General features: G+C 40.4%; 1 protein-coding gene across 7 annotated transcripts in view; it reads left to right on the top strand.

Annotated features, from left to right (window-relative positions):
• SLC25A13 (solute carrier family 25 member 13) overlaps positions 1-25466 on the top strand; it is a 332699-nt gene that overhangs the window by 170248 nt on the left and 136985 nt on the right. For all 7 annotated transcript variants that reach the window (XR_003795231.1, XR_003795234.1, XR_003795232.1 and 4 more), the window contains one exon: positions 5064-5179. Coding sequence is in view for 3 of the 7 variants with exons in the window: in XM_029233546.1 (XP_029089379.1) it covers positions 5064-5179 (116 nt within the window). In the remaining 4 variants the exon portion in view is untranslated. The remainder of the gene's footprint in view (positions 1-5063; positions 5180-25466) is intronic.

Genomic DNA, 25466 nt, shown 5'->3' on the forward strand with positions numbered 1-25466 from the left:
AACCTCCACACTGTTCTCCATAGTGGCTGTATCAATTTACATTCCCACCAACAGTGCAAGAGGCTTCCCTTTTCTCTGCACCCTCTCCAGCATTTATTGTTTGTAGATTTTTTGATGATGGCCATACTGACCAATGTGAGGTGATACCTCATTGTAGTTTTTCTTTGCATTTCTCTAATGATTAGTGATGTTGAGCATCCTTTCATGTGTTTGTTGGCAATCTGTTTGTCTTCTTTGGAGAAATGTCTATTTAGGTCTTCTGCCCATTTTGGGATTGGGTTGTTTGTTTTTTTGATATTGAGCTGCATTAGCTGCTTGTAAATTTTGGAGTTTAATCCTTTGTCAGATGCTTCATTTGCAAATATTTTCTCCCACTCTGAAGGTTGTTTTTTGGTCTTGTTTATGGTTTCCTTTGCTGTGCAAAGGCTTTTAAGTTTCATTAGGTCCCATTTGTTTATTTTTGTTTTTATTTCCATTAGGAGGTGGGTCAAAAAGGATCTTGCTGTGATTTATGTCATAGAATGTCCTGCCTATGTTTTCCTCTAAGAGTTTTATAGTGTCTGGCCTTACATTTAGGGCTTTAATACTTTTTTTTTTTTTTTTTTTTTTGCGGTACGCGGGCCTCTCACTGTTGTGGCCTCTCCCGGTCCGGGAAGATCCCACATGCCACGGAGCGGCTGGGCCCGTGAGCCATGGCCGCTGAGCCTGCGCGTCCGGAGCCTGTGCTCCGCAACGGGAGAGGCCATGGCTCACGGGCCCAGCCGCTCCGCGGCATGTGGGATCTTCCCGGACCGGGGCACGAACCCGTGTCCCCTGCATCGGCAGGCAGACTCTCAACCACTGCGCCACCAGGGAAGCCCTAGGTCTTTCATACATTTTGAGTTTATTTTTGTGCATGGTGTTAGGGAGTGTTCTAATTTCATTCTTTTACATGTAGCTGTCCAGTTTTCCCAGCACCACTTATTGAAGAGGCTGTCTTTTCTCCATTGTATATTCTTGCCTCCTTTATCAAAAATAAAGTGACCATACGTGCATGGGTTTATCTCTGGGCTTTCTATCCTGTCCCATTGATCTATACTTCTGTTTTTGTGTCAGTATGTCCCCTAATCTTGAGTGGTGTAGGCCTGTGAAAATGTGACTTCTGTGTTTGCTTCCATGTCAGCTGACCCGTATCGCACTATTGGTTGCTGCAGGTGAGCCTTAGTGTCATATCGTGACTGTTCCTCTTAGACGCTAGATGCAGAGCTCATCAGAGTCGTGTGATTTATTTTAGAGGGCATCTAACATTGTCAAAGAAGTTTGGGAAGTTGAGGGCGGAAAAGGAACTAAGTGAGCTCACCAGCCAGGTCTGAACTTGATTAAGCTGGTATCCTTTGTTGTAACTTATGCTAATACCCATTAAATCTGCAAAGCAAGACTGGAATACTGTTTACACAAAAAGTATGTGTACCTATGTAAATGTTTTTAGATATCACGCTGTAAATGAATATAGTACTATATATTCTGATAGCCTTCTAGTCAGATTACCTTGAAAATCCAAAATGATCTTGATGAACAGTAAAACATTATGATTTCATAGTTCATCTGTCTACCTCCTACATAGATGTATAATACTTGTATCTAACAGGATTACCAAATTACATACCTTTTTGGTATCTGTAACATGCTTAAAATACCAGAGCATTCACTGGCCAGTTACAGTTATGAAACCACAATGACATTGCCAGAGGAGGATTTGTTCACTGATATAGATGGCCTTCAGGTTTCTCATTACCATTTTGAGAGAGATGAGATTCTCTTTTTCTGGTATTTAAGCCTTTCTTTATTCAGATCGTTAAATTTAAGAAATGTCCTGGTTCTACGTAACACACTGTGTGATTCGTCTTGACTCACCCACCGTCTACGCAGAGATAATTTATCGACTGATAAACCGGCAGCAAGTTCAGCTGGTGAGTGTGTGGCTGTTTGGTTGTTGGTGCTACTCTGAGGAGGTCCTGGGGTGTGAGGAGTGGTGGCGAGAAGAAAGCAGCCAATCAGAAACACATTTCTCCTCTGTGCTGCTGCTTCAGTGGTCTGGAGCTGGGCGAGCATGAAATGGTTCTGGGCAGTTTCATTCACAGCATTAAGTAGCCTTTGTTTAAAAACTCCTAGTTCTGTGTTTCCAATCTTGGCCTATGTATTAATATTAGTTTGCTAGGGCTGTCATAACAAAGCACCGCAAACTAGGTGGCTTAAAGAAAAAACGAAGAATTTTATTGTCTCACAGTTCCAGAGGCTGAGATCAAGGTGTTAGCAAGGGCCCTTCTGAGGGCCTGTTCCATGCTTCTTCCCTAGCTTCATTCAGGTGGTTTGCTGGCAATCTTCAGCATTCCTGGGTTTGTAGAAGCATCACCCTGATCTCTGCCTTCATCTTCATGTGACGCTCTCCCCGTGTGCACGTCTGGGTCCAGATTTCCCCTTTTCATAAGGACTCTAGTCATTTTGGATTGGGTGCCCACCCTACTCCAGTAGGATCTCATCTTAACCAATTACATTTGCAACGATTGCATTCTGAGGTTAGGACTTCAACGTGGATTTCGGGGGGACATAGTTCAACCGCATATTCACCTTTCTCCTGAGGTCCACACTAGTCCTTTTGGCTTCCTGCTGGATACCATACTTCACTGTTCCATGGGTATCTCTAATTTAACACGGTTAGAATTGGTCTTACTCTCTCACAATTCCCTTCTTTTTCCTTTTTTATTCTTTATCTTTGGTGGTGGTGCCATCATCCCACTCAATTATCTAAGTTAGAAGTCTTGGAGTAACTCTTTTCTGGCTGTCAGCCTCTGACCTCCAGTTGCTACCAAGTTTTGTCATTCCTGCCTCAGTTGTATTTCTCCACTTTTCCCCTTTCTCCAATCCTAGTGTTCCGGCTCTGGTTTAGACCCCTGCTGTCTCTAGCTGTCAGGCTGTCTCCCCACGTCTCGTCTTTCCTCTGTTAAATTCATCTTCCACAGCAGTTCCTTTTCTAAAATAAAGATATGAACCTGGTATTTATTAACCCTAAAAACCTCCAGTGACTTCTCACTGCCTGCAAAAAAAAAAAGGTCAGGATTCTGTAACTGGCCTTTAAAGGCCTTTACAGGTGGCTGGCATGATGGCTCAACCACTCTTTTACTCGGCAGGACCATTAGATGCAGGGTCAGTAACACCTTTGTCCTTCTCTAAATACAGCACACCCCTCTGTACTTAGTTCTTTCCTCAGTGTGGATCGTCCTTCCCCTACCCTTCTCTCTTCTCTCCATCCTCCCATACCGATTGGAATTCTGTCTCGGTCAAATGGGAACCAGGACACTTGGTTTTCAGGCCAAAATGCCAGAAGCCAGTTGTTTCACTGTGCATGAGCCATAACTTCTAATAGTTTTCTCAAAAGTAAAATGGGGAGGTGGAAGGAGTTGATCTCTAAGATCTTTTCAGCTTTAAAATTTGTTCTTTAAATGCCACAGATTTGTGGAGCATTCCTTAATTTCCTTAGATTTATTCCTTAATTTATTATTTATTTATTCCTTAAGGCAGAATAAATCACTTCTCCTCTGTGCCCCTTGATGCTTTATCTTTTACTTTTGATACTCAGCTCGCGTTCTGGCGGGGTTACGTGCACATGACTACCTCTCATTCCCCCAGCAGGCTGTCAGCTCCTTGAGGCCAGCCGGGAACCTTCCACTCATATGTGTTTCCCTTGCCATCCCCACCTGCCCCTGGTCCTGCTCACACACACAAGATTTGCAGTGAGACAGACTGTAGCCGAGGAGAAAATGTTCTGGGCAAGTGTTCTTCTGTAACACGTGCCGTTCCTGAATGTTCCCCTGCGTTCGGAAGGATGTGTTTTTGGATGGTGAATGACATAGAGACCGTGTAATGGACACACCAGAGTTTTCTTTGTGGCATTATTATAATCAGGTGACATTCTGGGAAATAGCTAAGTTAACGTTGTAGCACTTACTTTGTATAAAAATGTGTTCTCTCTGTAAGATTTTAGAAGTAATTAACTGTTCTGTGAAACATGGGAAAGCACTTCTGTTTTCTTTCTCCTTCTATATCCTCGAGACTTGGACTATCCCAATGTATCATTGAAATATTTGTACATTTAAAATACAAAATAGTGGCAAAGAACTTAGTTCTAAGCCTTTGTGGATTTATTTACTCCTTGGAAGTCAAAGCATCTGTGGCCTGTTCTGCACCTCCTCCTAATGGATAGATGTAATCATACCATGACCTTGCTCAGAAACTTGTATCTCTGAACATCTGATCTCATTTCACAGTGTTCTCTTATGTACTTTTCTGTCCAGATAAAATTAGTTCCTCACATTTTCCTTGCACACTCCCTAGCTTTCTTGCACCTGCCTTTCTGCAGGCATTTCCCCTGCCTAAGGTGACCCCCTTTCTATGCCCATTACTGCATACCTGTATTTCACTAATTTTTCGAGACCCAACTCACATTCCATCTCTGCCACAAAGCTTTCTTTGGTTTCCTACCAAAATTCTGTTATCATCATCTTGGTTCCTCTCTTATGATTTGTCTTTCCTGTATAATATTCTAGACTAGTGTTATCTGTCTTACCAGACTAAAAGTGCCTTGGGGTCGTATTTCGTGGCCAGCTTATCTGTATTCTATCCCCCGCCCCAATATCATCCTTTAGTTCAATCCTCAGTGGTCAGTGGATATCAGTAATGAATGAATCTTTGTGAACCATTTTTACATGGTGTAGGAAGGTATTAATGAATGACTGAGCTGGTCTATTTTGTTGTTAACAACCATATATTAATCTAAAGTGTCTAAGCTTTATTTTTAGAATTAACGTGTCACCATATCCTCAAATCTGTTGTGTCTTTCAGATTCTGTGTGTTGTTATTTCAGTCCACTCTATGTAAAAGGAAATGCTAAGTGTTTATACATGCTTTTAGGTTTGAATTTTATTTTTTGACAGTGACGTTTTATTTTTTCCCTTAGTGTATATTTGTGTATGCTTCTATCTTCCACAAGCTACTGACTTTATGCTTGTGCTTGTTTTGTGTTGCAGATTAATATCCTTTCAAGAATTTGTGGCGTTTGAATCTGTCCTGTGTGCCCCAGATGCTTTGTTCGTGGTGGCCTTCCAGCTGTTTGACAAAGCTGGCAAAGGAGAAGTCACTTTTGGTAAGGGGCGTGAGTGTGTGCACACCTAAGGAAGTGCAGACCTGTGTGAGCGGTTTGGGTTTTTTTCCCAAGAATGAAGTGTATGGAAATGGTTTTAAGAAGTTAGCCTATCCCTTTTAACAAAGATATCTCGGTGTTTTGAGGCTCCAGTTCTTGAAAAAAAAGTCTCCCTTCGTGAAAAATTAAGTTTCTGGCTTAGTAGTTTTGATGCTCTGCTTTAGTTGTAAGGTGAGAGAGGATGGAGCACGACTGAGTCACGTCGTGACTCACTGAGGGTCGTAGAAGGTGAGAGGCAGACAGGATTTGACCGTCCACTTCATTCCCTTCACAGTCAGTAGTGCTTTCCACGGTTAGAATGAAGAAGTTAATAAAGTGCCTAAGAACAGAAGGGATTCATGTTCCCAGTACCTTGTGTCCTTACCTTGTCCTCACGGAGTAGCTTGAGTCCAGAGGCAGCGCGCGAGATGGTAATTTGGAGCGGTACGTGGAGAACCCTGTCCTTCTCAATAACACGTTCCCCTCTGGCTGGGCTGGCAGTGTCGCTGTGCTGCCCCTGCCGTTATTGGGGGACGCAGCACCATCTTCATGGGGCTCAGCTGCCAAGCTGCAGAAAACCCTGAAGTCTCTTAAGCATTAGGAGAAAGGGAAAACCAGGACGTGGTGGGGCAGTGGTACGTTCTTGTTTAAAAATAAACTGGTTACTGAAGATACATTGGGCAGAAGACACCACATTTCCCTCGGACTGCGCCGTGTCCAGCGTATGTTATCTGTGCGTGTGAACCTGGTGTAGAAAGCATTGCTGTGGAGAATTTTGGAGCCCTTTTGGGGCACACAGATTGTGCATTCAGGGGAAATGGGTAATGCACCCATTTTAAATGTCTTTGTTCCTTGTCTCTAATTTATTCAGACTTCTTGGTCTTGTCTTACTTGTACGTCGTGAGGAATGTACAGATGGGGGGAATACAGATGGTGTAATAGAGCACCATCTGTTCTGGATGGTTCTGGAATTGGAGAGACTTAGCTCCTCCCAGATCTGCCACTTTTGTCTCTGAGTCAAGTTAATTATCCTTTCAGGTCTTTATTTTCCTTATCAGAAATGAAGATAATAACTACATAAAGTATAGGTAAGGCAGCCTTCCCCTCCCCCACCCATTCCTCAGCGTTCATTTGACATGACAGTTATTTAAGGCTAGATCAGCCAGGGCAGAGGCAAAAACACATATATTTACCTGGTTTTCTTTCATGTATTCTAGAAGCTCAGATGCTTTCCGTTAATACTTCACGAGGATTATTTGATATTTAAAAATCCCTAGAATAATTTTAGTTTTTGCCTCTCCCATCACCCAGTTCCTCTAGCCACAACTTTTCAATGGAACACCAATAAAAATGTTCCCATTAAAATCTCCAAATAATAAATGAGCAGCTAGCTCATGGTGGTGTTGATTTATCCAGTGGAAGTCAGTTTGATGAGAACGTTATGATGACGTTTCCTCGGGGTGAACAACAAGGGGAACCTGTAAGTTTGCGTGAGCTCAGCACGGGTGTGCTCGCTCTCTCGTCTTCCTCCTTTCTGCAGCAAATCTGGAGGGAGGGCTGGAAGAGAGCTGGATTGGAGATGGGGGGGGCTGAGGAACGGATTAGCGGCGTTTTCCCGACTCCGATCAGTCTTCCGTCCATGGGCATGAAGTGGCGGGGCTGATGTTGCCACCAGCACACCACTGGCCTGGCGGAGGAAAGAAGCAAGAGGCTTTGCCAGTGCTGGGAGGGCTGTGTGTGTGTTAGTGTGGTTAGGAGAAAAGAACAGGTAAAGCAGCAGAATGTGGGAGATGGGAGTCATCTGTGAATTGTAGAAAGAACGTGGCATGACAACTGTTTCTGCTTCTCACTAGCTGTTGGTTGATGGACAAGTCATTTCCGATTTCTGAGCCTTATTTTCCTTATCTACAAAATCAGGGTAATAACCTACCTTCCAGGACTATTGCACATAAACGGGCCATGTGGAAAACAAAGGCCTTTATAAAAATAATATTACTAAAAGAAATAATGTGAGAGAACAAAGGAGGATTTTCTTTTTTCTTCTTCTTCTTTTTTTTGTTCTTTGAGAAGCCCTTTATTTTAACTTGCAGTTTAACCACCGGTCAGGTAGCTGGGAATTTTGCTTACTACCTGTGCTGTGTTGAACACTGTCCCATCTCTGAAGACACACGAGAGTGCGTAAGACATCGGGGCTTCCGGGGGCTACGATTCTGCTTCTGTCCTCAGCTGCATGTGACTGTGGTGGAAGAGTGCATAGCCCATCTCTCGATACCCTGCCTTCTGCAGGTAATTTGTTCCAGAATCTGCCTGTCTCACAGAACACAAACAGGGTATGTCCTGTATCTGTTTATGAGGAGCCAGTGGCGTCCTCACCCTGTGGGTGTAATAAAATGTAGCCTGGGCTTTTCTGAGCTGTTAATCCCCATTTAGGATTAAACTGAAAGAGCTATTCATAGTACAAAGAAGATACTCAAATGACCATCAAATTGCAAAATGATAGCTGACTTAACATTTTTCATGAGGTCGGGTAGAGTCATTCAGTGGAGGTGAGTGCTGTGTACAACAGGCTTTTGCCAAGTAAACACAATCATATGGGAGGTGTGGCAGCCTTAGGAGTGTTTTGTCAGCAGGTACCTTTAGAAGAAGCTAACAAATAAGTACGTTTTTCAGGAAACTTGTAATGGGGTTGAAGAAATTTTTTTAAAAATGGAGTTGGGCAGAAAAGTGGACTTTCCTAGTCAATCCTGATCTCATAGCCCACAGTATTATAAGGGAATCCAGATCTGTGCCCTGGCTCTCTGTCCATATGAAGCTGTTTGAGAGACACACAGTGGCACTCTTTGCTCTGATTACTTCCTCAGCTCCCTGTAAATCCTTCACTCAAGAGTGACCCTTTTGTATATCAGAAGGTTGCCCTCCTGAGTGTGCATCTTTGGGAGGAGTAGGCATGGAGTGGCGAGAGTGGAAGGGCTCCTTTTTTAACCTCCCAGGTTGGCATGGTCAGCTGTGGTCACGGGGTGAGCACTGCGCTTGCACTAAACAGTGGGTCATTTGGGGCCTTCCCATGGGCTGCAGGGAAGGCTGGCAAGTGGCCTCAGATCCCCCATGTCTCCTGGCTTTGCATTTCATCCAGAGGAGAGCAGTTACACTCTTTATCTGTATACATATTAGGTTTCCACATAAGAGCTCATCTGAAGCAGGGCTTCTAGGACTAAGCCCAGTAAGCACCGGTATTTGTCAACAAGCCGGCAGTGTCAGTGCTCCCACTAATGCTGATTCTGATACACACTAAACAAAAATCAGATGGAGCGTTTCAGCGTCGCATTTCAGTGAAGCCTTGCCCCCTGTTCTCTGAGGCCCTGTTTATGTTTACCGTATTTTCATGTCCCGATCACTCCCTGTGTTTGCTACAATGAAAAGATCTTGATGAGGCCAATTTTGTTCCTTTGATATCTAGTTCATTATGTTCTCCTGTTTCCTTTGAGGGAAAACATATCTCCACTGTTCTTGTTCTCACCATGTTTTCTTATTTTGATACCCGGTGTTTGTAAGTGCGTTTTATGATGCCAACAGGTGTATAACATGATATGAGTACAAGTAGAAAATTCTGCTTAACAATTTGCAATTCTGTGTGATTGGAGAGAAAAGTATTTTGTTCTAAATCTTTTCATTTGCATTTTTAGCCTATTTTATATGACAGTGATTTTTTACTCTTAATTTTTTCAAGTGTACTTTATTGAAGTAGAGCATACATGCAGAAAGATGCACAAATCCTAAGTGTACATTTTGATGATTTTGCACAGTGTACATACTTGTTTCACCACCATCCAGATCAGAAAGAGAATGGTACCAACACTCAGTAGGTCTCTTCCCAGTTACTGTTCCAATGGTAGCAAGGGATATTTATCACCATCAATTGATTTTGCTTGCTTTTAAACTTAATAAAAATGGAGTGATACAGGATTTATTCTTTCATTCTCACTTTTGCTCAAATTTTATTTGTGAGATTCATCCATGTTTTTGCTATGTGTATTTTTATTTTGTTCTTTTTCTTTGCTGTGTAGTATTCCATTGTATAACTTTACCCTAATACGTTTACTCATTCTACAGTTGATAGACACTTGCACATTTCCAGTTTTGATTGCTACAAATATGCTTTGAACATTCTTTTATGTATTTTGGGGTGTGCATATGTGTAGGCATTTCTAGGAGTAGAATTGCTGGGTCGTAGAGAGCTTCCCTGGTGGTGCAGTGGTTAAGGATCCACCTGCCAATGCAGGGGACATGGGTTCGAGCCCTGGGCCAGGAACATCCCACATGCTGCGGAGCAACTAAGCCCGTGTGCCACAACTACTGAGACTGCGCTCTAGAGCCCACGAGCCACAACTGCTGAGCCAGTGTGCTGCAACTACTGAAGCCCACATGCCTGGAGCCCGTGCTCCGCAACAAGAGAAGCCACTGCAATGAGAAACCCGTGCACCGCAACGAAGAGTAGTCCCCACTCACAGCAACTAGAGAAAGCCCACGCGCAGCAACGAAGACCCAACACAGCCAAAAATAAATAAAATAAATGAAGAAAAAAAAGAATTGCTGGGTCTTAGAAAATGTATATATTTAGCTTTCAGTAGATCTTACCAAACAGTTTTCCGAAGTGGTTGTACCAGTTTACATTCATACCATCAGTGTATGAGAGTTCTAGTTATTCTACTTCTTTGCAAACACTTGCTGTTATCAGTTACTTTCATTTTAGTGATATCTCACACTGTGACTTTAATTTGCATTTTTCTCATTACTTATGAGTTGTACAACTTTTTAAAAACTGTTTATTGACCACTTGAGTATCCTTTTTTTTTACTATGTGTCTATTTTCTAGATACAAGGGCTTTGTGGGTTGTATATTTCCAGATGTTTTTACTCTGTGACTTGCACTTTTACTCCACTTCATGGAGTCCTGAGGAACGTAAGTTCTTAATTTTAATGTAGTACAAATTACCAGCATTTTCTTTTATCAGTAGTGCTTTTTAAAAAAAAAAATTATTTTTTTATTTTTGGCTGTGTTGGGTCTTCGTTGCTGCGTGCGGGCTTTCTCTAGTTGCGGCAAGCGGGGGCTACTCTTCGTTGAGGTGCGCGGGCTGGTAGTTGAGTTGGCTTCTCTTGTTGTGGAGCACGGGCTCTAGATCGGGGACAGCAAAGTTCTTCTGTAAAGCGCCAAAGAGTAAATATTTTGGGCTTTGTGGGCCATAGGATCTCTGTCACAACTACTCAACTCTGCTGTTCCTATGGGTGCATGTGGCTATGTTCCAATAAAACTTAATTTGCAAAGACAGCTGGTGGCCAGTGGAACATAGTTTGCTGACCCTTCCACCAGAGTATTAACAGGAGCATACACAAGTTGATGATAAGACTAGGGATTAAGACACTTAGTAGAATGGGTGGGCTGTGGTGATATTTGGATATTTGCAATGAGCTATGAAACAAAGAAGGTTCTCTTCTTTGTGTCTAATATGGTTTGGTTAGCTTCATTGAGAAAGTGACTTTTGAACACAAATTTGAAAGAAGTCTAAGGCAATTGATCATATAGAATAAGGAAGAAGGAGGGGAAGAGACTGTCCCAGGTGAAAGGAATGGCCTTTGCCCAGGTTGGAAGACTGGAGTGTTCTTGGCACATTTGAGGAACAGCAAGGAGGACTCATGAGAATTGAGTGAGGCAGGGGGTCCTGGTAGGAGAGGAACTCAGAGAAGTAATGGATCTGAGCAAGGAAGGCCCTGTAGGCCAAGGTTAGGACTTGACTTTGATGGTAAGTGAACTGGGAAACCATTGCAGGGTTTTTTGTTTTTGTTTTTTTTTAGCAGGAGATTGTCATGATCTGGTTTATATTTTAACAGCATCATTCTGGCTGTTGGTTGAGAATAAACTATAGAAGGGCAAGAGCAGGAAGAGAGAGAACAGGAACCTATTGCAATAATTCAAATGAGGCATCATGGTGGATTGGGTGGGAGTGAGGTTAGGGATATATTGAAGAGAGAATCAATAGGGTTCTCTGATAGGTTGGACGTGGCCTGTGAAAGAGAGAAGAGGCAAGAAAGATTCTAAACTCTTTGGCCAGATCAACTGGAAGGGTGGAGTTATCAACTGATAACTTGGAGGACTGCAGGCTTGGGGATGGTGGGGGAAGGAAGAGGAGCTCACTTTTGGATGTGTTAGTTTGATGCCTTTAGATATTTAAGTGAAGATGTCAAATAGGCACTTAGATATCTGAGTGTGGAATTTGGGAGATAGAAATTTGGTAGTTATCAGCAAATAGATAGTTTTTGAAGCCATTTAACTGGATGAGTGAGTTAGAAGAATAAGGAAAGATAGGGGTGTCTCTTGAATGCTTACTATTTTGTAGGACTGGAGATACAGCAGTGGCAAGACTAAAAAGTCCTGATCAGATGTTTTAGGGAGAGAGACAGTAAACAAATAGAACATGACATCATACTATATATTCTCTATCTACAAGGTAAAGCAGGCTAGGTAGAGAGGAGGGATAGAAGCTATCCAAGCAGACCTGGAAGAATCTGTTCACCAAGGTGACGTGATACGGGCTGTGTATTGCAGGAGGAGACGGAGCTAGAGGATCTGGAGGTGATGGTCACTTGAGAGGTGCTTCGACAGTCTAGGCAGGGGTAATGCAGGCCTGGACTGGACCCCACCAGGGCCATTCCAGAGGGTAAATCCTATATGACTTGGCTCCTGACGGACTGTAGTAAAAAGGAGATCAAAGGAAAGAAGAGGGACCCAGTAGTAGCTACTGAGTTTGTTCTGTTCCAGTGACATGTGGTTTTACATGATCTCTTGAGAGAAGGGATATAGCTGTCATTTTAATCTTGAAGTTTATTGATCACTTACTACTGAACTCACCCTGAGCTAAGTGCTTTATACGTAATTGATTATTTAACCCTCAGAACCTAGGAGGTCTGTACTATTATAATTCTCATTTTTCTTATGAGGAAATGGCCTTGGGGAGGTTAAGTAACTTGTCCGTGGTCCTGGAGTTGCCTGTGGTGGAGCCAAGGTTGCAGCCAGAGGACGGCCAAGCGTTACTCACTGTTCCACACTGCCTCCCTCTGGTGATGGCTGTGCTCTGTGAGGACGGCCTGCCTTTGTAATCTAGATAGGTGCTGATTCATCCTTTGTGGTTTCAGTCTTTTTATCAGAGATTAGAGGGATTTAATAATTTTTCATGAAGAAGTAAAGAACAATACACGAATGAATTAAGATTTTGTTTATATGACCGTACTGGAAAGTAATTATAAGGAAGAATGTACCTGGATTAGAGTTCTCAGTACCTGTAGAAATTTGCCTCGGTTACAGAGACGTCCAAGGAATTTGGTGAACTGCACTTGTTGTGAGCTTTACCCAGGAGGCTTTATCTTTTGATGTGAGCAGAATTTTGAGTGGACGGGGAATTACAGAGTGGTGGGAGGGGAAGGAGAGTTGGCCTTTGTGCAGATTGAGGATAGTAGAGGAGACCCTTGATTGAAATGTGGGTGCTGGGAGCCAGGGCCCCATGTGATGGTGCACCCACCACAGCCCTCTAAGCAGGAGTTTTAATTTGATAGGAGAGGCAATTGGGAGTCCTGCAGGGTTGTTGAGAGGACAGGGACGGGATCCGAATGATGCTTGGAAAAGGTGGGTTTTGTTGCATTGGTTGGAGTGGGGCAAAGCCAGAGGCAGACATGTCTGTGATCCTTGTGTAAGCTTCCCATACCGCTGTGAAACAGGCAAATGGATGATCACTCCCATTTTGTGAGTGGAAGAACTGAAAGTCAGGGTTTGAAAGGACTTACCTGCCCTCTGAGCAAGTTGGTACAGGGTGGTTTTCCAACACTTTCATTTTCCCAAGTTTCTTATTTGTTGATGCTGGGAAAGCAAAGCATTATTGTTAGGAATTTTAAGAAAGTGTGTGTGTGTATTTAGTGAAACTGTTAATCTGATATATTTAGTGAACCCACCAGTGATTGTTTTTCTCATGATGCTAATTTAACATTATTCCTATTTATGAATATTTCTTCAGTAGTTGTATCTGCAGTAGGCGCCAGTAATAGCCTAACTCAATAGTAGTGGAGGACCTGAATCTTACCTTCGTCTAGTGTAAGTCACCATTGACCTTCTGAACATTCAGAGTACGTTGTATACCAGAATACTTCCTCAAGTTGAAATATAAAATTTTTATTTGCTTAGTGCTGTCACATGTTTTTCTCTTCCTTTGACTTATCTTTTTCATTACTCTTGAACAAAATGTCATGAAATGTTTTATATGCAGTTGTAAAGCTTCCATTCTTAGTATGTGAACATAAGCCCCCAGTGTCATTATCGTGGTGGTGGTGGGGGGTGTGTGTGTGTGTCCGCCTGCAATTTTTCATTGACCTTTAGCAACAGGGATTCTCAACTCTCTGGTTCTAGATAAGTGTTAGGAAGTCCATGAATGGCCACAGTTGTTAGTTGTGTTTTGTCTAAATGAGCATTTGCCTTTAGCAAGTCTGAAAGGAGTCCTGCCAAAGGGTAGGAACTGCTTTTTGAAGAGGGACAGCTGAATGAGTAGACATATATCTTATTTAATACTTTTCTAGCATTGCTGTTTAAAAACTTCAATTGTAAAATAGTCTTTGTCCTGAGCTACACTGGGAGAGTTGGCTGCCTTGCTCCTTCAGCTCTGTCAGTTGGCCTGGAATCCAAAAGAAACGAGCACAGTATTGATTTTGTATTATAAGCTGCTGTGGCCTCTTGTCCTTTAATCTTAACTATTGAGTGATATTGTGAGCTTGGGTGCTTTAAAGTGGTGTCTCCTGTTAACGTTGTGTGAGAGAGGATTCTCCTATTAGACAGTCATAAGGCCCCAAAGTTTTAGTCTACGAAGGCTCTGAGAAGTCCTGCAGAAAATGTAAATTAACTTTGTCAAACTATTTGAACAGAACCTACCTTTCTTTTGTATGTGAGACGTAAACAGAATCCACAGAACTAATGAAGCGATTTCTAATGTCCTTCTCTAGTTAATTCTTTGACGTGTATGTTGGTGTTTGGAGGGGCCCTTCCTGGGTTCACAGCTGGATTTTGTGCAGGAACACCTGCTGTGATGAAAGTGAATTGGAATGCTCTGGGAAAACGGACAGGCTAGATGACACAAGGAACTATGTGGAAACAACCCGCTTCAGTCATTCTGATTCAAGTTGCAGAAAATGATGAGAGCTAAAAGTACGCAGATAAGTTTTGAAGGTAGACACTCAAATTTAATAATAAATGTAAAAAACTAGAAGAATGCAGGTATTGGAGTAGAAGAGGACAAAACTTTAGCCATAATTTTTGAAAGCTCACTACGAAGAAGGTCATTTATTAATACCTTTGTAAAGACACTTGGAAAATGAAATATTAAAACGATAACTGAGGGGAAAATGGTTCTGAGAGTCAGAAGGACCAATTATTTGAGCGAAGTTCTTTGTTAATATTCATTCTGATTTTGATGTTTCACAAAAACAACAGGTTATTTTGGTGAGAGGACATTATTGCCCGATAGATTTTATTTCATATTTTGGGGGAACCCACGTATATTTTCTTAAGACACATTCCAATAGAGAATGAGAATATTGAGTAAGAGCAGTGTGAGTTTTGAGAGGAAATAACCTCAACATTGATGAGGACTGCGGTGTGCCCAGGGACCGAGTGCCTTGTATGAGATCCTAGAGACTGTGCAGAAGCTGTTCCAGTTCATTGGGTCAAAAATCTACTACTTACGAAAAGCTAAATACGGATTTGCACGATTGACCATAATGGCTTCAATTTTGAAAGATAGTGGTATCAGAGAGCACTTCCAGTTGGTGGGATAATTTGAGAATCATCTATGCTCAAATGGCTAAAATATTGTACTTTTTGCTACTTCATCACCCCACTTTAAAAATAGGGAGCAGGGGAAAAAAGGCCTGTTGAGAAGGTGGAGGAATGTCAATTGGAGAGAAAATCACAATAACCATGTGAAGCCACTCCTTAGTGAATAACCGCCTGAAGGTTAAACGTTCTTTAGAAGACTGTCGGTATGGAGAGGTCGAATCAGGGGACTTCTGCCCCTGTGTGTGTGTGTGTGTGTGTGTGTGTTTAAGATGAAGGGAGAAGAGAACTTGTGAATAGGAAAGAAGGTGAAGAAGGTGTGGAGAACAGAAAGCTAACGGTAAATCCTAAAACTTGGAGCACTGGGAAAATTTGACTATTTTAAACTGTACTGCTCACTTAAAAATAGTAAAATTATACCATTATTCTTTCGGTATAAGAGGAGATAAAAATATAGTTTTTCTAAATTGGAAGATTTGCTGTAATCTTGCTGCTAATGACTGATTTCTTCCAACAGTTGCAAGGCTGTTTTTGCTCTGATAGGTTGATAAAGGAAACAAAATCAAGAATGTATTGGAAGTTCTCAGAGAAAATTACAGTTTAGGTATATGTTGGGGGTGGATAGTTAGACATTTTAATTGAAATAAAACAGTTTTATACTAATAAGGGATCACTGTGGGTGTACATTTGTAGTACATTTGCTCTTGAGCATTTAAGTAGGGTTAAATGTATGTTAATGCTTTTGCAAGAAAATTATTTTTGATAACATCCGTCTAAGGAAACTAGCTTAGGAAATTGGTGTTTTAAACAATAGAGATATTATACTTGCATTTAGGGAGTGAATTAGGATTCTTTGTACTGCTTTAAAATTTTCAACGAGTTGGAGTCTTTTGGTGTGTTCCTCTCTAGTGGTAAGGAAAGTTAACAATAATTAACACAACAGACGATTAAAGCAAGCTTACACATCTGCACAGTGACCGCAGTCTGCTGTATACCTCCAAACACCATTTTAACTGACCTACTTTTTTTGTTTGTTTGTTTTGTTTTGTTTTTTTGCGGTACGCGGGCCTCTCACTGCTGTGGCCTCTCCCGTTGCGGAGTACAGGCTCCGGACGCGCAGGCTCAGCGGCCATGGCTCACGGGCCCAGCCGCTCCGCGGCATGTGGGATCTTCCCGGACCGGGGCACGAACCCACGTCCCCTGCATCGGCAGGCGGTCTCTCAACCACTGCGCCACCAGGGAAGCCCTGACCTACTTTTGATTTTATGAAAGACTGCTAATGATTTATTCTGTCCAATTGAAAATAACTTTTTTCTGGCAGATAGATTGAAAACATCTCAGTTGGCCTCTCTTGCTGTTTGATTTAGATAGTGCCAGTGATAGAAGATTAATATCGAATGCTAAGTAGCTGCCAGCCTGTAACATTTTTCATTGTTAACCAGCATTCACTATGATGACTTACATAGTGAATTAATCTTGAGGATTTATAGATCCATTAGGCTTTAGAATAGGAAGGATTCTTATCAATAAGGCAGAGCACGAGTTCTCGCTGTAATAACGTGGGGGGGTGTTCATGACAACTGCAGGCTCCCTGGCTCCATCGCAAATCTGCTGAATCAGAGTATTTGGGCGTGGGGCTTGGGAATGTGTTTTGAACAAGCTCTCCAAGGGAACGCGTTTCACACTGCAGCTGAACAACGGCTGGTGTCATTTATGGCTTTATTTCATGGATGTGGAAACAGGCACAGAGAGGGGATGGTGACTGGTATCGTAGGGACCACAACTTTGTCTTCCAGCACTACTAGATGGGTGATATTCTGTTCTAGAATGCCACGTGACCTCATATCAGGGTAGTCCCATCCCTCTCTACGTACAGAACTGGAAGAGGTTTAAGTTAGCCCTAATTTCTACATGTACCAACACCATATATGACTTCGAAATAATATTCAGCTCAGCTTGACTGTGTGTGTGTACGCAAGCGCTGTGTCTGCCTGTGTGCTCAGTTTTTGAAAGATACTTATCACCACTGTACCCGCATGTTCAGAATGATAGTAATAATAATACAAAGTTTACAGGGGCTTATAGAGATCTCAATTTAATGAGAAGAGCTGAGTGTGTGAAGTACTTATTCTGTACTTACTCTGTTTTAATGGCACCCATTTTCCCCCTAGAACTTCCTTGAGCAAGTCTGAATTGTAGCCAGAATACTTCTTTCCTCTTCAGACCCTTAACTGTGATTAATAGAAAAAGGCACTTGTCAAAAGGGTTTGAAATGGCAAACCTTGATATTGGCCCATGTGGCAGTAGAGATAGGTCTGTATCCACTTACTCCATTATGCTATTTAACTTCCGAATTCAACAATTTGTCTCGTGCTCCCTGCTTAAAAGACGATGGCCGTATAAGCTGTTGTTAACCATATCAGCAGGGTGAAATATTATTTCCCTTCGAACGAAACCACAACTTTCTTTGAGGATTTAGCACACATTAGAAAAAGCACCCCAGTGAAGCTGCTGAGACATAAAGGGCACTGTTCAGCAACTCTCCCTTTGCCTCTGAGAGGGATGGATTACTTTCGGGTTTAACTGAAACATCCTTTTTGTGTTTATTGTATTAATGAAATTTTTAGGATCCATGAGAGAGAGATTGTGGTTCAGTGTTTGAAATAATGTAGCTTGATGAACCTTTTTTATTTTAATGGGAAACTTGTTTTCCTTGATTTGCAGCTTCAAAGAGTGAATCTTTTGGAAATTAAAGTGCATTAACTTAGTTATTCTGTATGGAAACAAAAACATAGAAAGTAAAAATTTGCATAAGTGAAGACCTCGATGATTTCAGATTATAGTGTGGTAGAGGTTAAGGAATAAGAGGCCATAGAATTTGTAAAAACAAATTCAGTCTAACCACTTAATGGCATGTGCAAGTAATTTGCCAATTAAATATTTCTAGTATCTGAAAGATCTTCAAAGTGAAGAGTGGTGGTTCTTAATCTTTCTTAATTTCATACTTTCAGAAACATAATGGAAAATTACTTAGTTTTTTTATCACTTTTCATTCAAAATTTTAATATATGAGCTAAAAGAGGATGATTTTAAATATTTGAGGAAAATTATTGCAGAAAATTATTGCCTGGTTTTTTTTTTTTTTTGTATCTTTTGTAAATATTTGGTGCCCAGATAACAATCTTCATTATAATTAAGACTTTAGATTTTGGAATTTTACCATTTTAATGGTCACCTGCTATGTTTAGAACATTGTACGGGGCACACTTGGCTACAACCCTCGAGTTATTTTACTCCCATTTTACACATTGAGAGAATGGAGTCAGAGTAAGTAATTTGCCTAATTTCACTCATTAGTAGGAAGCAGATTTGAGGGTTCCAGGTTTTTTTTTTTAAACACAGCTTTATTTAGATATAATGCACCCATTTAAAGTGTATGATGCAATGTTTTTTCGTCTGTTCACATATTTGTGTAACCATCATCAGTTTTAGAATATTTTCATCACCCCAACAAGAAACCCCGTACCTTAGCAATCCTCACTCCCCAATCCCATTTTCCCCTAGCCCCTCCAGCCCTAAGCAACCACTAATCTACTTTCTGTCTCTCTGGATTTGCCTATTCTGGACATTTCAAATACATAGAATCATACAACATGTGGTCTTTCATGACTAGCTTCTTAGTATAATGTTTTCAAGGCTCATCCATGTTGTAGCATGTAATAGTACTGTATTCCTTTTACTGAGGATGTCACATTGTTATAGATATACCACATATTGTTTATCCATCCTTCAGTTAATGGATATTCCGGTTGTTTCCACTTTTTGGCTATTGTGAATAATGCTGCTATGAACATTTGTGTACAAGTTTTTATGTGAACATATGTCTTCATTTCTCTTGGATATATACCTAGGAGTGGAATTGCTGGGTCACATGGTAACTATGTTTAACTTTTTGAAGAAGTACCAAACTCTTTCAAAGTGACTGTGCCATTTTTACATTCCCACAAGCAGTGTATGAGGGTTTCAGATTTCTTCACATCCTCACCAACACTTGCTACTTGTGGGGGTAAAGTGGTATCTCATTGTGATATCTCGTTTGATTTACATTTCCTTAAAGGCTAATGATTGGAACATCTTGTCATGTGCTTATTGGCCATTTTGTCTTTGGAAAAATGTCTGTTCAAATCCTTTGCCCATTTTAAAAATTAGATGAATTGTCTTTTTATTATTGAGTTGCAACAGTTCTTTATATATTCTAGAGTTCTTTATCAGATATGTGATTTGCAAAACTTTTCTCCCATTCTGTAGTCTGTCTTTTCACTTTGTCGATGGTATCCTTTGGAGTACAAAAGTTTTCAATTTTGAAGATGTCCAATTTATATATTATTGTCCTCGGTTGCTTGTGTTTTGGGGGTTTTTTTGGGTTTTTTGTGTTTTTGCGGTACGCGGGCCTCTCACTGTTGTGGCCTTTCCCGTTGCGGAACACAGGCTCCGGATGCGCAGGCTCAGCGGCCATGGCTCACGGGCCCAGCCGCTCCGCAGCATGTGGGATCTTCCCGGACCAGGGCATGAACCCACGTCCCCTGCATCGACAGGTGGACTCTCAACCACTGTGCCACCAGGGAAGCCCCTGCTTGTGTTTTTGATACTATATCTAAGAAACTATTTTCCAATCCAGAGTCGTAAAGATTTATGCCTACATTTTCGTTTAAAAGCTTCACAGTTTTAGCTCTTATATTTAGATCTTTGCTCCATTTTTAAGTTAATTTTTGTATATGGTGTGAGGTTGGGTCCCACCTTACTTCTTTTGCATGGTTGTCCCAGCACCATTTGTTGAAAAGACTAATCTTTCCTTATTGAATTGTCACCCTTGTTGAAAATTAACTGACCATAAATGTAAGGGTTTATTTCTTGACTCTCAGTTCTATTCCATTTGTCTTATATGTCTATCTTTATGCCAGTACCACACAGTCTTGATTACTGTAGCTTTGAGGTAAATTTGAAATACAACTTTTTTCTTCTTTCTCAAGATTGGTTTGGTTATTCTGGGTCCCTAGAATTTCCATATGAATTTTAACGTCTGCTTGTCAATTTCTGCAAAGACACCAGCTGGAATTTTGATAGGGATTACACTGAATCTGTGTATCATTTTGGGGAGTATTACCATCTTAACAGTATTAAGATCTCCCATCTATGAACATGGAATGTCTTTGCATTTATTTAGATCATCTTTAATTTCTTTCAACAGTGTTTTATAGTTTTTAGAGTACAGGTTTTGCATGTCTTTTGTTAAATTTTTTCCTAAGTATTTTATTCTTTTTGAGGCTATTGTAAATTGAATTGCTTTCTTAATTTCATTTTTGGGTTGCTTACTTCTAGTGTATAGAGATACAGTTGATTTTTGTATATTGATCTTGTATCCTTCAACAGTGCTGGACTTAGTAGTTCTAATGGTTTTTACGTGGATTCCTTAGGACCTTGAATACACAAGATCATGTCATCTATGACCCAGCTTTTAAAAATCACAACTCTTTCCACTACAACCATACTGTGTAGCCTGGGAAACTTATTGGGGGAAATCAGTTGAGTTTTTGAGGTTATATTTAGGTAAGAAACGATTACCACTTTGTAATTATCTTTTTATAATCTTAAAAAAAAAGTGCAGCAGACTTTCAGGCTAGAAACATTTGTGGAGAAAGCAAAGTCCCCAAAAATAAACCCAAAGCCTCTTTGAGCTTATTTGGTGAAGTCTTGCTTTAAATACTATCACCATTGTTTGGTGATATTATGGGAACTATAGACCTTCCAAACATAGTTTGTTTGGCACATATTGAAATAACAATGATTATACTTTGAGATAAGCACTCTAATTTGTTTTTACTTTCAGGAGGAGTGGCTGAGCTAAGAAAATTATGATTTTAAATATCCAAAATATATATCTAGTGCTTCATTTATATTTCATTGCTAATTCAGTTTTGCTTCTTTGCCTGCATGACCTCAACCTGGGGGTAAGATTTTAAGACCTTGTGCTTTAGACTAGCAGAGACCTTGTAATTTTTTTAAGTTAAGTTAGTAAACTGCCAAGTGATGCTTATTTGAAAGCCATCAGCAGGTGCGTTATGAATTATAGTCGTATTTATTTGTTTATTAATTTGTTTATTTCACGGAACCAAGGGACCAAAAAGCGTAAAACATTTTTCTCTTTCCTCTCCAGGACTGCAAGTTAGGAAGTTAGGTTTGAAAAGCTCAGGGAATGGTAAAGATTTAGTGATAGGATGACCCTAAGATGGGCTCCTAGAATCTTTTATGGTAAAGCTCGTGGAATTTTCCATGAAAGTGAGAGTACAGAGCAGTTTTGAAAATCACTTTGGTTTTTAGTTTCTGATTTTCCAACTATATGATGGAAGGAGTACTCTTACCTCTCATTGTCTCACCAAGGCATGGATAAATCTTAAACAATCAAATGTTAAGTGAGAAAGCTATTTGAGCCTCCTAAAAGGAGAAGAGAATATTAACCTGAGATGATATTACAGTGTCTTCCAAAGTGAGGGGGGAAATTCCAGAACCCATTGTGACTATTGGGCTTAGAGATGTTTGTTTTCATGAATGTGCAGGAAAATGTTGAGGCCAAGCATTTCAGAAAATCAGTGCCCCCAAATGACTTCTTGTAGCAGGATGAAGTATTCAGACTTAAGAATCTATAAAATATTTTCAGAGAAGAAATGTGAGATTTCCAGAGTGACAAAATTTAATATTTTAATTTCTTAAAACAGTTGATTAGCCTTGAAAATGACTATAGAAATATTGGTAGTTTTCCTCTTTATCAGTAATAATGCTCATATCATTTGGTTTGTCCAGTTAGAATGACTTGGTAATCTTACGATATTTGAGTATACAAGCCTCTGTTAGGTAAGTTAAGAGAGTGAAAAATAAATTTTGTAGAGATTGTATCAAGTGGTAAAAAACTCCAGGTCTTATTTTTCTGCAGAATTCCATGACCAACTGTTCTTCCCGTAGCAACCTTTTCTTCACCACAAATGTAGCATCAAGTCCTTAGGGTTTGAAAATAATATTTGCTGCTGGCAGGTGATGCCAACATCTGTAAGTGCCTAGACCAGGATCTGTCCTGTCTCAGTGGCTTTGGTCCAATATGTTTTGATTGGACCCTTAATTCACTTCAAAAGAAATGAACCCTTCTTCATGCTGTTGCTCTTTACTGAAAAACTCCCTCACAGGTTCATCTGAATAAATCCTCCACAGCCTTTAGGACCCAGATCAAGTTTTACCTTCTCCAGAAAGCTTTTTCTTCTCCCACTGTTGTAAATGCGTCCTTCCTTAAACTTGTGTTTCCTTGCCAAGAGGAACTGTTGCTGTTTAGCACTTGATCCAGTATACTGTTTGGATGTGTTGTTTAGTTGTTTCTTGTGGATTAGACTTGGATTCAGCACCGTGTCTTCTCCTGCCCTCCTACTTCCCGCAGGACCTAATACAGTGCTCCCAGCTGTGCTGGCTAACTAAGGACTGACATTCTTACAGTGGCCAGTGTGTTAGAACAGCTGAGAACTGAAAATGGACCTCATTCTCAGGGTTGTGTAATTTGTAAACTGTCCAACTCCAGGGAGCACTGGTCACATAGGCCATGAAGTGAATGTCAGTCACTGGATTGTACAACTTGCATGTCCCCTTGGGCCTACAAGTGGCCTGTGTGTACACTTACTGCATGACATTAGGTCTTCTGGAGAATCTTTCCTACCTCCTTCCTTTCATATTTTTTTGTCCGTTTCAGTGGGGAGTTTAAAAACCCTTCTATAAATCTTTAGAACAACGTTTTTCAAAATGAGGTTCTGGACCCTTGAATTAGGAAAACCCAGGAGGCTAATTAAAATGCAGGTTCTTTAGTTCACTTGAATCAACCTAGGCCTGGGGCTGGAGACATTAATAAGGAAGACTGACAATTCTTTGCACGTCACTAAAATCTTAGGAAATGATTGTTGAAATGGCTTTTCAGTAGGGTGGAAACTGTAGTGCCTCAAAGGGTTAATACCACTGTCCTTAACCTGTTGCACTATTGTAAACCTTTTCTTCCTCATTTAAGTTCAACCACAACTTAGTGAATAGTTGCTCTATGCCCACCATTGTGCAGGCATAAGGGGAGAAGCAGATGTTAAAAATATGGCCTTTGTTCTGAAGGTGCTAATAATCTATGTAGAAAGAAAAGATGTATAATGAATGTGTATACTCACGCAGACCTATCTGCATACCTATACAATACTATATAGAGATATCTTTTTAAAAACACATCAGTAGTTCAGGTCTGTAGGATTGACAGTTTGTAGAGTTGAAACATGTTTTAGAGATCACATATAGCTCTATACTTCAGGGGGACTAAATTTCAATACTTCAGGCAGGCATTTGCATAAGAGAGACAAGCTCTCATGGAATAGTGGAGAAAGCTCTAGACTTAAGGTTCAGAGTTCACAGTTTTGAATTAAAGTCAGAGCTCTGGTAAGCAGTGAATGATAGTTAATTATAGGAAAAATAAGATTGTTGGTTAGAGTCAGTCACATTTTAAATTCATTTACTAAGTTTTGAGTAACCTAAATTTATTATATATATTTATAGTTTTATACCATATAAATATTAAAATGGATAATAAATGCCTTAGCTTTATATGCCAATATTGAGTTAATACCTTCTGTTACTTTTCTTTGTATTAATACATGTAATTTGCATATATTTAGCCTAAAACACATTTTTACTACATTTAATTGATTTAAATATCCAGCTGACACACCCTTTTTATAACATGCCTGCTTTTGTAAATGTCTCTCATCTTGCTTACGGTGGTAGCAGGAGATACGGAGGGTCTTCTTGGATAACTTCCTCATCACTGCTGTGGGAGTTCCTGTTGCTCATTGCAATCGTTTGCTGGGGTTGCCATAACAAAGTGCCACAGAGTGGGTGGCTTAAACGACAGAAATGAATTTTCTTACAGTTCCGGAAGCGAGAAGTCCAAGATCAAGGTGTTGGCAGGATTGGTGTCTTTTGAGGCCTCTCTCCTTGGCTTGTAAATGACAGTCTTCTCCTTGTGTCTTCACATGGTCTTCCTCTGTGCCTGTCCGTATCGTAATCTACAAACGCAACACAGCACGTAGATCTCATGTCCTGTCACCTCTGAAGTCTTCTATTACAACATACCAAACTTTCATTATGAACTTCCGTCTTTCCAGCTCTATCACTAACTTCATCAAGATTTCCAGTGTTGGACTTTTTGTTCTCCAGAGTCATCATTTCTTTATGACTTTTACTTAACCTTCCATCCACCCATGTCTCCAATATTGGGTTAACACCTTCTGTTACTTTCTATAGGATGTTGAAGGAGAGGTCAAGAAAAGGAAGGACCTCGTTTTTGACAGCTATCCCATGATTATTGCATTGAAAGGTTATTTTACCAGAATGCTGGGCAGAGAGGAATCTTTATTTCAGCAGCTTGGCAGAAAAATGGCCACCAAGTCATTTTTGTTTGTATATTTCTCTAAAATTTTATTATAGTATATAAACATTTTTTATAGAGTAAAAAATTGTGTTTTTTTTTTCGTTTGGTCACATCTTTGTCATTTGAACATCGTTTCTCATTAGATCATTTATTGGTCTTGATTAGAAGATTGATTAGAAGATTGTGGGCCTTCCTTGAATCTATCCTGGGCCTGCTTCATACAGAGGCATAGAAATTTAGAATGGGAAAGGAGCTACAGATTATCTAGGTTAATATCTATTCTATCACATATAGCCACTAGAATAATACCTGGCACATGGTAAGTGCCTAAGAAATTTTAGCTACTATTAGTAGTAGAATTTAAACCCAAGTAATTTGACTTTCAGCTCGGTAATTCCTTCTCAGAGGTTTTAGAGCCAAAAAGAAACTTGCTGAGTCTCCTCCTACTTAGTTCATTTCATTCATCACTCCCCACTCAGATCCTCAATTCTTGATTCACTTCATTTTTCTTATGTCCTTTCTCTCTTTTTTTTCTCTTTTTTCCTAAAAGTGGAGAAGACAGAATAAATTCAAAGAAATTGAGGGTTATGCTTAAAAACTTCTTATTTTATTGTCCTTATCAGGGCCAGCCTGAGGTTTTCTGCCATCTTTTATAAAATTTATGCCTGGCATAATTCTGATTTTTTACTGCGTTCTTCGTGCAGATACACACCCAATCTTATACTGATGGCAGCACTACTGTTTCTTCATGGCAAGACTTTTAAAATTTCTGGAAACTTTAAAAGCATGGAATAAAAACTTGTGAGTGTAAGGGTGGATGAAAGTAGGAAATTTGGGGGAAACAGTGGAAACACGTGCCAAGGTTTTTGGCACCCTTTAGAGAATTAAAG

This window comes from Monodon monoceros, unplaced genomic scaffold (genome assembly GCF_005190385.1).
Source record: "Monodon monoceros isolate NGI ecotype Baffin Bay Population unplaced genomic scaffold, NGI_Narwhal_1 Super_Scaffold_2, whole genome shotgun sequence".
Taxonomy (NCBI): Eukaryota; Metazoa; Chordata; class Mammalia; order Artiodactyla; family Monodontidae; genus Monodon; species Monodon monoceros.